At 40.5% G+C, this 13,207-nt stretch overlaps 1 protein-coding gene across 2 annotated transcripts in view; it reads left to right on the top strand.

Moving 5' to 3' along the window:
• Positions 1–13,207, top strand: part of CFTR (CF transmembrane conductance regulator) — a 203,874-nt gene that overhangs the window by 37,243 nt on the left and 153,424 nt on the right. The window contains exons 2-5 of one of the 2 annotated variants that reach the window (XM_040411444.1): positions 1,486–1,596; positions 3,674–3,785; positions 7,858–8,073; positions 8,256–8,345. In XM_040411444.1, coding sequence (XP_040267378.1) covers positions 1,486–1,596; positions 3,674–3,785; positions 7,858–8,073; positions 8,256–8,345 — 529 coding nt within the window. Of the gene's footprint in view, positions 1–1,485; positions 1,597–3,673; positions 3,786–7,857; positions 8,078–8,255; positions 8,346–13,207 lie in introns of those variants that run through there. The other variant, XM_040411453.1, reaches the window with a different exon arrangement.

The following is a 13,207-nucleotide window of genomic DNA, read 5'->3' on the forward strand; positions in this document are numbered from 1 at the left end:
TATTTTACTTTGGGAGCTGAAGTCAATTGACATTTCCAATTGATGTGTACAAAAATTCAATTTGTCTAACTGGAACATTAACCTGTTCTGGACTGCCCTCATGCTCTGCTCTTAGGCGTCTTTCACACGAGCATGACAGATTGGCTTCGGATGCATTCAGGGTGCGTTCAGTGATACTCGCACCATTTTGCAAGCAAGTTCAGTCAGTTTTGTCTGCGATTGCGTTCAGTTGTTCAGTTTTTTTCAGCGGGGGTGCAATGTGTTTTGATGCGTTTTTCACGTGATTGATAAAAAACTGAAGGTTTACAAACAACATCTCTTAGCAACCATCAGTGAAAAACGCATCGCACCCGCACTTGCTTGCGGATGCAATGCGTTTTTCACCGAAGCCCCAATAACTTCTATAGAGCCAGGGCTGCGTGAAAAATGCAGAATATAGAACATGCTGCGTTTTTCACGCAACACGCAACTGATACATGAAAAAAACACTCATGTACACAGACCCATTGGAATGAATGGGTCAGGATTCAGTGCAGGAGCTATGCGTTCACGTCACGCATTGCACCCGTGCAGAAAACTCGCTCGTGGGAAAGTGGACTTAAGGAAATTGCTAAATGTCCTAACAGATGTGGCAGATCCACACTAATCATGAAGTTACAGGAGCAGGGAGCACCTTGTCAGTGACAATGAGGCACAGAAGAAGACCGTCCCTTCCTTACAAATAAGGAAAAGGCAACACAGCTTCCTGCTTCGGTCACAGGAAATGATCATTGGATCCCAGGTAACTGCATGAGCTGCTGGGTCTCAGCAGACACAGATCAGCTCTGCAGTGCATATCAGGAGGCTCTATTCTGCTTGTAACTGGAGCTAATATGTCATCCCAGGAGAAATCAGTAATAAAATAAATTGTAATGTTAAAATGGCAAAGTATGGGGGCACAAAGTTTAGAATAAAATAAAAAAGACAACAGTTAGAGAACTATATAAACAAAAGAATGCATCAGTAGCAGCCTGCATCACAGCTTTGAGCTCCACTCCTATATCAAAATGATCATAAAAAGCACAATTAAAAAATGTATTTTAGTTGCACAATGTGCTTTTAAAACATCAGAAAAATGTGAAAAGCAAACTATTTTTTACTATTATCGGGTACAAAAAATAAAATACTGTAATAAAAATGGAACAAAAATGAAGCCTTATATATCACTGAAAAAAGTGCTAAAATTATTTAAATAACCAAACAAAAAAAAGTTACAGCTTTCAAAGCTACATGTACTACACATTTCTAGGAATTCTTGTGACACTATTATAAAATATATTCCTGCTAAAGTGAATTGCTGCCACATAAATGCAACTATTTCGTACCTTATATTAGGATACCTATGATTGTGTAATTGGATTTGATAACATTTTTAATAGAACTAAAGTCAGCTTTTTTCTAAATTATATTATGCCATTAAAATGCTCAAACTCTGTTCCATCCCAGTTGGACCAAGCCTATTTTGAAGAAAGGATATAAGCAGCGATTGGAATTGTCAGACATTTATCAAATTTCTACCGCGGACTCTGCAGATAATTTGTCGGAACGACTTGAAAGGTACCTAGATAATTAATTTTTGGCTAAGGCGTATTTCAAAATCAAGGCAGCATGTTGTCGATTTAAAGATCTGTTGATAATCAATGTATTATTGTTAAAGAATGGATAGCTGGATATTTAGAAATAGCTTCTGATAAGCAAGATAATAGGGGAAATTTATCATGAAGGTAATATTTGAAGTCAATTTCTCTTGCGTCTACAATTGGACCAAATTTATCAAATGTCGCATGTTGTTTGTTAAATTTTGCCGCATCTTTAAACCTAACACTTTTGTCTAGAAATACTACTCCATTTTTTTAATGCCACCTGTCTGTTGGAGTGATTATGCGACTTTTTTGAGACAGTGATGAATCTGGAGTGAAACTAATTAACATCGCTAACCACACCCACTTTATTTGGGGAATTTTTGAAGCCAGAATTCTGGAGTGCAGGGCTTGATAAATTCCCCCAATTTCCTTGCTGAATCCATTTTACAATGACAGTTATCATGGGATAATATGCTATCAATGTTTTGCTATCAAAAAATACTGCCCAAAACAGAGGACACATTTGTGCGAAAATCTCACCATATTGTGGGGTCGAGAACGACATATGGGAGCATGCCAAGCCTGAATATAGTTATCCCATATCATATGCAGACATTTTTGTTATTAATCACTATATTAAACTTTATCAAGGGTATTCCCAATATTATGCTAATATTGTCCTAATATTCCAACATTTGAAATAGGTTTACATTGATGACCTATCCTCAGGATATAAATTCCTTGATATAAATTCAGCTGCAATGGAAGATGTGTGCCAAGTAGCTAAATATTACTCCATTTGTCCCATGTCGCTATATTGTGGCAATCCAGAGATATTAGCTATTTTATATGCTAATTAGCTCCTGGATTCAACAAGGGTATTGCCGTTGCACCTCATTGCACCCGGAGCTCCAGTCAGTGTATGCGCCAGCCATGCCCCCTCCGCTATGAGTGACAGGGCCAGGCAGTGTAAAGGTAACTTAGGTTGGCACACGTGCTGTACACTAATGAAGCTCGCCGAGCAGATGAAACCCGTACTGTGCATGCATCTGGCAAAGTTCTTTAGTGTACAGCGTGCTGTGATGAACAAAGATGTGCACACACCGCCATGAGGTTTGATACTCATAAAGGGGGGGGGGGGGGGGCTGGCGCATACACTGACTGCAGCTCCGGATGCAACGCGGCGCAACTGCAACGATCTTGTTGCACCAAGGAGCTAACTGGCATATTATAAAATCTCTAGATTGCCACAACATATCGACATGGGACAAATGGAGTTATATTCAGCTGCTCAGTGCTCATCTCCCACGGCAGCTGCATTTATTTCAAGATATATGCCCTTTAATGCTTTAGACTCCATTTTCCTTATTGATGTGAATGGACTGTGTCACAGTGTAAGGTGAAAATTGTTTTCAGGTAAGCCCAACGGGGAGCCGAAAGTGCAATGTGAACCCAGCCTAATACATATGCATGCATTTCTTGGGTTTACATTGTATACAGTATATATGTATCATCTGTCATTTTGTGCTGGATTATTCCTTCTGACTGTCACAGTATAAAGGTGTTTCACGCTGAGAAACAAAGTCACAATAGGAATGTAAGAAAAGTTTTGATTTGCCTCATTTGTACATTGATAGATAAGATATTACTTTGTCAACAAGTCAGCTTTGTCTGCATTGTTACCAGTTACAATAGTCTGCCTTTGTTTTCATCATGCTGAGTACTGGATGATCTCCAAAAACTTTATTTGTCTACTATTTTGCACTGGTCTTAAGATCTCTGGCAGTTTTTTACACATAGACTGTGACCTTTACATGAATTAACTCTCTGCCATAAGATATATGGGTATCTAAATCTGTCAAATGCGTGAATGAGCTGCCCCTGCACTTACGTTCTTCATGATCGCTGTGGCATTCTGAAGCTTTGTTTTTATTGCCATCTTTACTTGATAGTACCAAGTTTCCCTGGAAATACCTGGAAATCAGAAGGAATGTTACAAGTGTAAACTCTACATTTGATGGATAACTATCTTGCTTTGTGTTCTCTTTCAGAGAATGGGACAGGGAACTGGCAACATCAAAGACAAATCCCAAATTAATCAATGCACTCAAACGTTGTTTTTACTGGAAATTTCTTTTTTATGGTATCTTACTGTATCTTGGGGTAAGAGGACATTTTTGATTATATATTTGTGCATCATACAGTATGTAGGTGTCTTGGCATTTTATAGTAACAAGCTAATGATGATAGTAACAATTTACTGGTATTTTTCAACAGTTATACAAGTATTTTTTTGTTTCGTTTTTACCTACTTTTGACATGTGTTTTTTTTTTTACTATATATTATACAGTATTAAAATATTATATTAAAATACAAGGTCAAGGTGACACCTTACTGTGTTGGGATTAAAAGGAACCTGTCACATGCTGTTTGCCACCCAAATGGCCCCTAATAGGCGGTTATGTGCACTCTATACTTTTTGTCAGGCCTGTGTATACCTCATCTCAATAAATCTCTGAGCTCAGTAATGTGCACTCCACAATACCATAAAGGGAATGTGTCATCAGAAAATTACCTGTTGTTGTTTAAATTACGATTTTATGTTTAAATGGGTTGTGCATCGATTTATATTGATGACCTATGTGATCGGTGGGGACATAACACCCGGCACCCCCGCCAATTAGCTGTTTGAAGAGAAGGTGGTGCTCCATGTGAACACTGCTTCCTGTTCATTACACTGCATTTGTCTCGGAAGTGCAGTGTAAGGCCTCTTGCACACGGCCGTGTGTTCCCCGTTGCCGTATTGCGGCCCGCATACGGTGGGTCCGCAATACACGGGACACCGGCCGTGTGCATTCCGCATCACGGATGCGGACCCATTCACTTGAAAAAAATGAGACCCTACATAAGACAGTCGCCCAAAAAAAACAAAAAACTATGGCTTTCAGAATATGGAGACACTAAAAAATCATTTTTTTTTCAAAAATGCTTTATTATGTAAAACTAAAACAAAAAACAAAAAAAGGTTGTCATATTTGGTATTGTTGCCTCCGTAACAACCTGTTCTATAAAAATACCACATGATCTAACCTGTCAGAAGAACATTGTAAATAACAAAAAATAAAAATGGTGCCAAAACAGCTATTTTTTGTTACCTTGCCTCACAAAAAGTGTAATATAGAGCAACCAAAAATCATATGTACCCTAAAATAGTACCAAAAAAACTGCCAACTTATCCTGTAGTTTCCAAAATGGGTCACTTTTTCGGAGTTTCTACTCTAGGGGTGCAAAATCTGCTTTCCAAAAACCATATGGCGTTCCTTTCCTTCTATGCCTTGCCGTGTGCCCATACAGCAGTTTACAACCACATATGGGGTGTTTCTGTAAACTACAGAATCAGGGCAACAAATATTGAGTTTTGTTTGGCTGTTAACCCTTGCTTTCTTACTGGAAATAATGGATTAAAATGGAAAATCTGCCAAAAAAGTGAAATTCTGAAATTCCATCTCTATTTTCCATTAATTCTTATGGAACACCTAAAGGGTTAACAAAGTTTTTAAAATTAGTTTTGAATACCTTAAGGGGTGTAGTTTCTAAAATGGGGTCACTTTTGGGTGGTTTCTATTATGTAAGCCTCAGAAAGTGACTTCAGACCTAAACTGATCCTTAGAAAAGGGGGTTTTGGAAATTTTTTGAAAACTTCCCCAAAATCTAAAATGGCATTCACAAAATGATCTAAACATGAAGTATACATATGGGAAAGTAAAGTAATAACTATTTTTGGAGTTATTACTATCTATTATGAAAATAGAGAAATTAAAATTTGGAAATTTGCAAATGTTTCAAAATTTTGGATAAATTTGGTATTTTTCTACAAAAAAAAATTAAATATTTTGACTCAATTTTACCACTGTCATGAAGTACAATATGTGACGAGAAAACAATCTCAGAATGGTCTGGATAAGTAAAAGCGTTTTAAAGTTATTACCACATAAAGTGACACATGTCAGATTTGCTAAAAATGGCCTGGGCAGAAAGGTGAAAAATGGCTTGGTCCTGAAAGGGTTAATAACTATACATGACCTACCACCATTTGCAACAGATATTAATCTCAATACTATCAATATCATTCCATGATGCATGATAGTTGTCAAATTTGTTTCATCCTGGGAGATTTTCTCCTATGCAGAGGGTTGTGCTGGAGTACTAAAGGATCCTTCAGTGGGTTCAAGCTCTGACACTATAATGGTTCACAAACTTCTTTTGGGGTGGAGTGGGCCTTTGATTTTTCTTGATTCAAATTAACCGATTTGACAGTATTGATGAATGGTCTGTATATAGAATGATAGCAACAAAGCTTATTATACAGTGTGGGCAATTTATATGGATACACCTTAATAAAATGGGAATGGTTGGTGATATTAACTTCCTGTTTGTGGCACATTAGTATATGTGAGGAGGGAAACTTTTCAAGATGGGTGGTGACCATGGCGGCCATTTTGAAGTCGGCCATTTTGAATCCATGTGACACATCAAACTTATTGGGAATTTCACACGAAAAACAATGGTGTGCTTGGTTTTAACGTAACTTTATTCTTTCATGAGTTATTTACAAGTTTCTGACCACTTTTAAAATGTGTTCAATGTGCTGCCCATTGTGTTGGATTGTCAATGCAACCCTCTTCTCCCACTCTTCACACACTGATAGCAACACCGCAGGAGAAATGCTAGCACAGGCTTCCAATATCCGTAGTTTCAGGTGCTGCACATCTCGTATCTTCACAGCATAGACAATTGCCTTCAGATGACCCCAAAGATAAAAGTCTAAGGGGGTCAGATCGGGAGACCTTGGGGGCCATTCAACTGGCCCACAACAACCAATCCACTTTCCAGGAAACTGTTCATCTAGGAATGCTCGGACCTGACACCCATAATGTGGTGGTGCACCATCTTGCTGGAAAAACTCAGGGAACGTGCCAGCTTCAGTGCATAAAGAGGGAAACACATCATCATGTAGCAATTTCGCATATCCAGTGGCCCAAAGGTCTCCCGATCTGACCCCCTTAGACTTTAATCTTTGGGGTTATCTGAAGGCAATTGTCTATGCTGTGAAGATACGAGATGTGCAGCACCTAAAACTACGGATACTGGAAGCCTGTGCTAGCTTTTCTCCTGCGGTGTTGCTATCAGTGTGGGAAGAGTGTGAGAAGAGGGTTGCATTGACAATCCAACACAATGGGCAGCACATTGAACACATTTTATAAGTGGTCAGAAACTTGTAAATAACTCATGAAAGAATAAAGTTACGTTAAAACCAAGCACACCATTGTTTTTCGTGTGAAATTCCCAATAAATTTGATGTGTCACATGACCCTCTTCCTATTGAAAAAACAAAAGTTGGATTCAAAATGGCTGACTTCAAAATGGCCGCCATGGTCACCACCCATCTTGAAAAGTTTCCCCCTTTGCATATACTAATGTGCCACAAACAGGAAGTTAATATCACCAACCATTCCCATTTTATTAAGGTGTATCCATGTAAATGGCCCACCCTGTACAATAAAAAATTTGCATGAATGTTCTCAACATTTGGATGTTGTCTATAGATGGAGGTCGGGCATTGGGAACTATTTGTCATGTAGGCACACAAGGAACTGTAGTCTGCCTCTAGTTAAAAAGGTGAGAGAATGAGGTTCACAAATTTACAGAAGATATTTCTAGATGGATAAGGTGACTGTCAACAATCAAGCACATTCAGAAACTGACCTGCTAAGTGCTAAAGTACTGTCTGTAACCAATTACAATATAGACCATGAAAGGCATGAGTAACACTCCGTTCTCGGTTTTCCTAGAGGAAGTTGCCGTGTGACTTAATTGTGTGAGTCACTGAGCAAGTTATGGATTGGCCACCATCCAGTTCATCTTTCTATAAATGAAAGTCATTAAGAAAAATTGGGCAGTAGCACAAGAACGGGAAAATGACAGACACAACTGAGTATTGTCTTCAACTGGATACACAGCTGTCAGGACACTTGTTTCCTATCCTTATTCTGGGTTCAATACTGCACTTCCTTATTGTTCGGTTCCTGTGCCTTCTCAGGAAAACTGTTCCTTACAGCTCATTCCAATAAAGGACCTCCTATTATCTAGTATTGTGAATTTGATCTTAAATGGTTAAAATACTAAAATAAACTGACATTACTATTTACCCTGTTTTTATCAATTCTATCTCAGGAAGTCACCAAAGCTGTTCAACCACTTCTTCTTGGGAGAATCATAGCATCTTATGATGAAAGTAACACATTAGAGCGATCCATAGCTTATTACTTAGCAATTGGCCTATCTCTACTCTTTGTCGTCAGAATGCTGCTCCTACATCCGGCCATATTTGGTCTCCATCGTATAGGAATGCAAATGAGGATAGCAATGTTCAGTTTAATTTATAAAAAAGTAAGTTATCTATCTATCTATCTATCTATCTATCTATCTATCTATCTATCACATATATATAATCTATCCTGTAAATATATATATATATATATATATATATATATATATATTGCATATTTGTATATGCCTTCCCTTGTTTGCTAAGGAAGATCTAAATGCACTGTGTCTTTTTCTTCACATAGACTTTAAAACTATCGAGCAAGGTTTTAGATAAAATAAGCACCGGGCAGCTTGTGAGTCTTCTCTCTAACAACCTGAACAAATTTGATGAGGTAAGATATCCTATTCTGTCTATCCAGTAAGCAAATATGACTTGTATCTTGTCACTTATATGGGGAAATAATCTAAAGCATATTTTACTATCTTTAGATTTATTTATCAGTACATAATTGTTACCTATGAAAGCATTTTGCCATTCTGCCATAGAATGATAGATGAATATAGCAAAAATGTCTTCTTATCAAAGTCCGCTCTAGTCAAGGGGAGGAAGCTTGGCAATCAGTCAAGGCTTCTACTGAAAAGTACACATACTGCTAGGTGCACCTTAGCTTTTTCTGCCATTGCAGATTAATGAGGTTTGGTTTTAGCAAATAAATGTTATGAAAAATTATACAATTCTCACACTACGTACTGTATCTGCCATTCCATTGGAACTTTCATTGTTCATTCCCAGTGGATAGATCTGTTCTGGTAATGGGATGGACATGCAGATGCATGGCACCATGCAAGAACTCAGAACAAAAATGTGATGTTTTTCATATACATAAAACATATGCAATGAATATTGCTAAATACTGCTCTAAAAGGGAGTTAAATTGTATATGATCCAAAAACACACTCAATATTACAAGTCACCAATTATATGGATAAATATAGCAAACAATTACAATGCAGCATTTATTTGTCAAGAACAGCTAACAAAAGAAACAGTGAAATCTGTCACCCATAGGTTACAATCGCATTCACTTAAAAGGCTTTTCCAAGATTTTTTCAACTGATCACCTATCCTCTGCATAGGTCCTCAGTATCTGATCGGTGGGGGTCCGGCGCTCGGGACCCCCTCCTATCAGCTGTTTTGAGAAGGCAGCGGTGTTCCTGCGGGCGCAGCTTACCAAGCACAGTGCCATACATTAGTATGTGCTTGGTATTGCAGCTTAGCCCCCTTCACTTGCTTCTGTGTGAATTCCATTTTTTATTCACTCCCATCAATATGTTTTCATCCGCAAAAACACACAAAAATAGGACCTGCAGTGAGATCGGGAACCCAGATCCATGAAAAAAAAAAACAGATGTGTGAATAGTCTCATTGACTTGTATGGAACAGTGTACTACACATTTTAGAATTAATAGCACACTGAAGAAAATCACGGTTGCGTGCATGAAACTTAGACGTTACCATTTATCATTTTTGTAGCAACTGCAGGTGCACATATTTTTCTTTGTTTTTATTCTTTATAACCTTGAGGTTTGTCTCCTATTCAGTCTTTTTTGTTTTGGGAAAATTGTGGACACAAATGCCAATAAATATGAAACACATCTGCTGGAGGAAAATATTTCCACTGTGTCCTTCTCATCCTGCAGTTATTGTACAGAATGGGAAGTAACAAGCAGTCGATCTTGCTATATACAACACTAAAAAGAGTTTTATCATGTATTTTCTATTAGAAAATGTTTAGTTAAGAATGAAAAAAGAGGTAATATTTATTGTACCATTATTTCTATGGCTTTCCATGGTAAAAAAAAAGAATGAAATAATGAAGAAGCAGCACCACCCATCCCAATTTGGGAATAAACGTACCAATAGTAAAAGAGTAGCTTGTGGTGAATGCGGATAGAGATCCAGGTTGGGGGTCCCATTCAGGTGCCAACAGTAAAAGAATCTGCAGCACTCGCCAATTAGATTAAAAAAAATCCGGTTGTTTTATTCAAACAGCAGGATAATCACAGCGACGTTTCGACCATGACTGGTCTTTCTCAAGCAGTGTTTCCATGATGATACATGTAAAGATTTATTAGAAAATAAGAAAAAGTCCGCCTGTTTTTCTAAATTTTACTATGAAATATAGTTATTTATATATTGGTATATCTCTATTATGGTCCAAGACTTCATTCATAATTCTTAAGAGCTCAAATCTCCCAAATTCTTTGCTAGTTCAATAGGAAAAGGAACCAAAGTATCCTAACTCCAAACAGTTGAGTAAAGATAAAACCCCATTTGATTTATTCAGATTAATAGACGCTTATGCTTTTCGGTTCTGTTTTTGAGAAGGGGAATGTGGCTATATGTGGCTTTCAATTCTCAGGTGTATGACACAGTGAGGAACAGAAGTATTTGAACACCCTGCGATTTTGCAAGTTCTCCCACTTAGAAATCATGGAAGGGTCTGAAATTCACATTGTAGGTGCATTCCCACTCTGAGAGACAGAATTAAAAAAATAAAATCATGAAATCACATTGTATGATTTTTTAAATAATTTATTTGTCTTGCACTGCTGAACATAAGTATTTGAACACCTGAGAAACAGCAAGAATTCTGGCTCTCAAAGACCTGTTACTGTGCCTTTAAAAATTCCACCTCTACTCCACTTATTAATATAACTTAGTAGCACCTGTCTGAGCTCTTTAAAGACCCCTATCCACCCCACAGTCAGTCAGTTGCCAACTACTACCATGGGCAAGACCAAAGAGCTGTCAAAAGACACCAGAGACAAAATTGTGGACCTCCACAAGGGTGGAAAGGGCTACGGGGCAATTGCCAAGCAGCTTAGTGAAAATAGATCAACTGTTGGAGCAATTATTAGAAAATGGAAGAGGCTAAAGACGACTGTCAGTCTTCCTCGGACTGGGGCTCCATGCAAGATCTCACCTCATGGGGTATCACTGATGATAAGAAAGGTGAGGAATCAGCCCAGAATTACAAGGGAGGAGCTGGTCAATTACATGAAGAGAGCTGGGACCACAGTTTCAAAGGTCACTGTCGCTAGAACACTACGCCGTCATGGTTTCAAACCATGCATTGCACTGAAGGTTCCCCTGCTCAAGTCATCACATGTCCAGGCCCATCTGAAGTTTGCCAATGACCATCTGGATGATCCAGAGGAGGCATGGGAGAAAATCATGTGGTCAGATGAGACCAATGTAGAACTTTTTGGTCTAAACTTTACTCGTCGTGTTTGGAGGAAAAAGAAGGATGAGTTGCATCCCAAGAACACCATCCCTACTGTGAAGCATGGGGGTGGTAACATCATGCTTTGGGGGTGTTTTTCTGTGATGGGGTCAGGCAGGGCCGCTGATAGGCCAGTACAGCTGGCCCAGTTGTACCGGGCCCGGCTGGCAGGGGGGCCCGGGCTGCCGACTCCCGAGCCATTTCAGGGCTCCAGATGGCGACCAAAATGGTCGCCAATGCGACTTAGAATTTACAAATGGCGACAAGACTTTTTAGTCTTGTCGCCATTTGCGACTAGACCCGCCGCCGCAGCTCTGCTCAATACAGCGGCGGGCACAGGAGCTGATGATAGTTCTCAGCAGCGCAGGAGGAGTCTCTCCCTCCCCCCTGTGCTGCCCCCGCCGCTGCCAATAAGAAGAGAGACGGGAGGAGGAGGAGGAGGGGCTGTGGCCACTGCGCCACCAATGAAGAAAACTGAGCTGTAATACAAATACAGGAGGCGGGTGCCGGAATCAAATAGCCGGCACCCGACCTCTGTGACAGGGAGCTGCGATCCGCTGCGGTTGAGTTAACCCTTCAGGTGCGGTACCTGAGGGGTTAATTGTAGCTGATCGCAGCTCCCTGTCACAGAGGTCGGGTGCCGGCTATTTGATTCCGGCACCCGCCTCCTGTATTTGTATAAGAAACGTTGGTGGCACAGTGTGCCCCCCCCCCCCACAGTGGGAAGTGCCAATGAGGGTTAAAAATAATAAAAGAAAATTAACTCACCTCCTCCAGTTGATAGCGTAGCAGCCGGTCTCCTGTTATTACTTCTTTCTTCAGGACCTGTGGTGACGTCACTGAGCTCATCACATGGCCCATTACCATGGTGATGGATCATGTGAGGAGCTCAGTGACGTCACCACAGGTCCTGAAGAAAGAAGTAAGAACAGGAGACCGGCAGCTACGCTATCAACTGGAGGAGGTGAGTTAATTATTTTTTTATTTTTTAACCCTCATTGGCACTGCCCGATGCACCACCAATGTTTATTATATTGAGGGGGCGCACTGCGCCACCAATGTTTATACTGGGGTGATGGGGCGCACTGCGCCACCAATGTTTATACTGGGGTGATGGGGCGCACTGCGCCACCAATGTTTATACTGGGGTGATGGGGGGGCGCACTGCGCCACCAATGTTTATACTGGGGTGATGGGGGGGCGCACTGCGCCACCAATGTTTATACTGGGGTGATGGGGGGGCGCACTGCGCCACCAATGTTTATACTGGGGTGATGGGGCGCACTGCGCCACCAATGTTTATACTGGGGTGATGGGGCGCACTGCGCCACCAATGTTTATACTGGGGTGATGGGGCGCACTGCGCCACCAATGTTTATACTGGGGTGATGGGGCGCACTGCGCCACCAATGTTTATACTGGGGTGATGGGGGGGCGCACTGCGCCACCAATGTTTATACTGGGGTGATGGGGGGGCGCACTGCGCCACCAATGTTTATACTGGGGTGATGGGGGGGCGCACTGCGCCACCAATGTTTATACTGGGGTGATGGGGCGCACTGCGCCACCAATGTTTATACTGGGGTGATGGGGCGCACTGCGCCACCAATGTTTATACTGGGGTGATGGGGCGCACTGCGCCACCAATGTTTATACTGGGGTGATGGGGGGGCGCACTGCGCCACCAATGTTTATTATATTGACCTTCTACTATGCATTCTGTATTCAGAATGCTATTATTTCCCCTTATAACCATGTTATAAGGGAAAATAATACAGTGAATAGACTGTCACCTAGGAACCGTGCGTGAAAATCGCACCGCATCCGCACTTGCTTGCAGATGCTTGCGATTTTCACACAGCCCCATTAACTTCTATGGGGCCTGCGTTGCGTGAAAAACGCACAACAGAGCATGCTGCGATTTTCACGCAACGCACAAGTGATGTGTGAAAATCACCGCTCATATG

Source organism: Bufo bufo, chromosome 1, assembly GCF_905171765.1.
Source record: "Bufo bufo chromosome 1, aBufBuf1.1, whole genome shotgun sequence".
NCBI classification, from domain to species: Eukaryota; Metazoa; Chordata; class Amphibia; order Anura; family Bufonidae; genus Bufo; species Bufo bufo.